At 30.6% G+C, this 4,456-nt stretch overlaps 1 protein-coding gene across 1 annotated transcript in view; it reads left to right on the plus strand.

Annotated features, from left to right (window-relative positions):
• Positions 1-4,456, plus strand: part of LOC106473206 (histidine--tRNA ligase, cytoplasmic-like) — a 32,058-nt gene that overhangs the window by 10,059 nt on the left and 17,543 nt on the right. The window contains exon 5 of the mRNA XM_013933887.2: positions 4,302-4,419. Within this exon, the coding sequence (XP_013789341.2) occupies positions 4,302-4,419 (118 nt within the window). The remainder of the gene's footprint in view (positions 1-4,301; positions 4,420-4,456) is intronic.

The raw sequence follows: 4,456 nt of genomic DNA on the forward strand, positions 1-4,456 counted from the left end.
TTATATATTACTTGAAACCATAAGGAGAGTATTTGATTATTAAAAAAATTAAAAATAGATAAAATTTGCACTTTATGGAGGATACAATTTTTTTGGGATTTCAAAAATAAATCTACTAAAACATATAAAGTAATAAGTTTAAGTCTGTAACAAATATAAATATTGTAATCATTTCTTATAAATACCATTTCCTAACGTAATTTTCCAAGATATTAAAGATCAAAATGCAAGAAAACTAAATTTATCAAAAGTAATAGGCTTTGTGTTTCTTAAACTACATACATTTATCAAAGTTCTTATGAAGTTTCGAACATATTCATCCACTAGTTTTATTGTTGGAATGAAATATAGCAAGACTTGCATTGCCAACTAAGAAAGTTAGTAGCTGGTAATCATCGGGTTAAAATAGATTTAAACGTGACATCTGCTCAATACAGTGATTAAAATTGATTTAAACATAACATCTGTTCAATACAGTGTGACTAAAATTGATTTAAACATGACATCTGCTCAATACAGTGTGATTAAAATTGATTTAAACATGACATCTGTTCAATACAGTGTGATTAAAATTGATTTAAACATGACATCTGTTCAATACAGTGTGATTAAAATTGATTTAAACATGACATCTGTTCAATACAGTGTGATTAAAATTGATTTAAACATGACATCTGCTCAATACATTGTGATTAAAATTGATTTAAATATGACATCTGCTCAATACAGTGTGATTAAAATAAATTTTAATAACATGACATCTGTTTAATACGGTGTGATTAAAATAGATTTTAATATGATGACATCTGTTTAATACGGTGTGATTAAAATAGATTTTAATATGATGACATCTGTTTAATACGGTGTGATTAAAATAGATTTTAATATGATGACATCTGTTCAAGACAGTGGTTAAGATGGGAAACATCTGAATAATACATCTGCCCATGATAGTTTCATTTAATGGATTGTTAATGATCCTTTTGAAAAGATGACGAGATTCATAATTTTTATGAGATTTGATACAGTAAAGCTAATGGAGATTAAACTTAGAATTTTCATTTTTTACCTCAACATTTTCACTATTTCCCTTTAATATGTACAGTATCTTAATACTTGTAATAAAGTAACACTAACTTTGTTTTTTTTTTCTTTAACTAAACACCAACCCTTTTTCCTGTGAAAGTCTGTCATGGCGTATGGATGCAAATTTAGAACTGTTGCTAAGTTACATTTTTCCACTCTCTGATAAAAAATACACAAGACGTTGTTTTGATTCGAGAAGGAATTTCGGTGATGAATACAGTAATACTCTTTGTTAGATGCTTTAGCTATCTACCAAGCTATGATGGCATCAGTACAGTGTGTGAATCCATATCAATATGCACTGATGGACAGTGGACACAATGGATAATTGAATAGCTGTTCTTTTTATACATGTTTTTAAAACAAGGGCACTTGACAAGTGGTGTTATGGTACCAACACCAGCCCTGATCTCTGACTTGGATACATTGATGACATGTTTGGACTGTGGAACCATGGTTTTGATTACTTAGTCAAATTTCAAGACTTTTTTGAATTCCAATTCACATTGAACCAATTGAATGATGAGGAGTACAGATTTTCTTGATAATACATACCTTAATCATCGATATTAACAGTCTGCCTACCTAGTTGTATAAACTGATTAAAAATAAGTTTTTTCTTCACATCAACTCCAAAAGCTTCCAAGAAAAGTGCAGTCTGACAACTACATCTTGACAATAGAGCTGGATGATTTATTGGCTGGCAGCACCTGCTGTTAGTTTTTTTTTTAGTATTTACTTCTTGAAGTTCTAACTAGTGGGAAGACAGCAGCTGCCATAAATATTTATTTTTGTTATATTTTTATATTTATTTATTAAACTGCCACCCAGATGGAAGGCACCTGGTTTGCAGTACTTGCTGTCATCTTTTCTGTTTTGCTCACTTGGTTTGAGGAACACTGGAGAATAGAATGTAATTGATTAACCCTAGTGCCATGGATATCCTTTAGTGCTTACATTGAAAATTTTATTAAATACTTTTTGTTTATGTCATGCCAAACAGTATAGCATAAAATCTTAGCTAATAATCTATATTTTAATAGTATACAAGTTTTAAGTTCTTAATTCTATGAGCCTATGAGGCAATATTAAAAGAATCCTGAATTTCCCCTAGTGTGACACACGTGACATATTTTCTCTAAGTATATTCTCTTCTCTATTTTATCCACCACCCCTTCAAAAGAAATTAAACATAAATTACTCCCTATAAAATCATCATTGCCCAAACAAACCATAATTTTTATGGCCTTCAATTTTGTTTGGTTACAGAGCCATCAATAGAAAATCAGACCCACCTGTCACATCCCCTCTCTTTCAGGATTTGTTGATAGTTTTTTTGTTATGTTTAATTATATATTACCTATAACCAATAGAAAGTTGAGGTTTTCATCTATAAAGTGACGTATCTTATATCATTGTGTTCTGAACAGAATATTGTACATTTCCTTAGAGTACAAGATTTGTACCCGTGGGAAGGTTAACGACTAGCTTGGTTGAATTTGTAATGGCTCTTGTTGCATAGTTAGATAGCCAGAAAAATGTTGAGAGGTAAGGGAATTTGTTTACTTTTTGCATGTTATTAGTCTATGTTCTTTGGTGCGTTATTTAATTAAATAAAAATTATTTAGTGCATTACTATCATTAGTATAAAGAAAAAAAAAGTAGGGTTAACTGTCATCAACATTCAAGAGCAAGAAAAAAGATTTGGTCAGTACTTTATTTCTTGTTTTTCATGTTTATTCTTTATTTATCATTATAAAATTAATTAAAATGTAAAAATAGGGATCTTACTGTACTTTATTTCTTGTTTTTCATGTTTATTCTTTATTTATCATTATAAAATTAATTAAAATGTAAAAATAGGGATCTTTTTAAGTTAATTAGGATTAATTTTGGTAAAATAAACAATAATAATAATATAATAACAATGTTTCACAAGGCATGCATGCGAGCAGCTCATGGGTAATTTAATTAGATAGCATAACATGAGCATAACTTAGGATAAACAAATGTAGTTTCATGTTACAATTTGAAGTTATTCCCAAAAAAGAAAAAAGGGTAATCTATGTTCGTTTAGATTTTTTTTTGGTGATTATGAGGTCGTTGAAATTGACCAATCCCATATAGAGATAGGGTAGAGAAAATAACAGATAAAATATAAAGTTTTCCCGAAAACAAACATTTGAAATGTATTTAGGAGGTTTTAGAGATTACACAAATCAAATCTGAGGTTTTTGTGTCTTTTGAAAGGTAATTATATATATAATTAATATTAACTTCTGATCTGAGCAAGCTGTATACTTAGAGTGAAACTAAAATCAACTTGATAATCAGTATAGTTAAATAATTATACGTATGTTCTTATTTACAGAAATTCTGATGAATCCATCAATTAAATACCCTCACTGTTAATTATAATTTTAACTGTTATTGCAGGCAGATGTATAAAAGAAATGTGGTCTCCAAAATCAAAACTTGCATAAGTATGGTCACTAAAAAATAACATTAAGATATGTGTATAACTGAAGAAACTTTCAATAACTAGCAGACTTGTAAACAACTTATAAGGTTTGTTCACAGCCCATGCTTTACAAGTTGTAGGCTGCTGATCCAAATTGGTGCATTGAGAGCATAAGGTAATAGGTATGAACTTGGTTGATGGAGTCCTGCTTTACAAGTTGTAGGCTGCTGATCCAAATTGGTGCATTGAGAGCATAAGGTAATAGGTATGAACTTGGTTGATGGAGTCCTGCTTTACAAGTTGTAGGCTGCTGATCCAAATTGGTGCATTGAGAGCATAAGGTAATAGGTATGAACTTGGTTGATGGAGTCCTGCTTTACAAGTTCTAGGCTGCTGATCCAAATTGGTGCATTGAGAGCATAAGGTAATAGGTATGAACTTGGTTGATGGAGTCCTGCTTTACAAGTTGTAGGCTGCTGATCCAAATTGGTGCATTGAGAGCATAAGGACAAACATGATTTTGTAAAGCTGGGGGAAAGTATCTTATCTTGTACTTTGTAGGAAGAACAAAAAATAAAACTTTAAATAGGTAACAAGTGAATAAAGAAACACAGAATGTCACAGCTCTTAATTATTTCCATTTCTTTCAACTCAAACACAGTTTTTAAGTTCAGTACAGTATTGGAATGTAATTAAAACAAGGCTAACTAGATGCATATTTCATATGGAAAGGGATCGGTATCTTTAATGTTGACTTGACTTTCAACAGGTTAACCACAGGCAGATTCTCGATGGATTGTTTGAAGTTTGTGGAGTTCCATCAGAAATGTTCAGAACCATCTGTTCCTCTGTAGATAAACTGGACAAGGTTTGTAGGGATTCATTTCCACTTGGAATAGAAGACAACAG

Source organism: Limulus polyphemus, unplaced genomic scaffold (genome assembly GCF_000517525.1).
Source record: "Limulus polyphemus unplaced genomic scaffold, Limulus_polyphemus-2.1.2 Scaffold5969, whole genome shotgun sequence".
In the NCBI taxonomy this organism is placed as follows: Eukaryota; Metazoa; Arthropoda; class Merostomata; order Xiphosura; family Limulidae; genus Limulus; species Limulus polyphemus.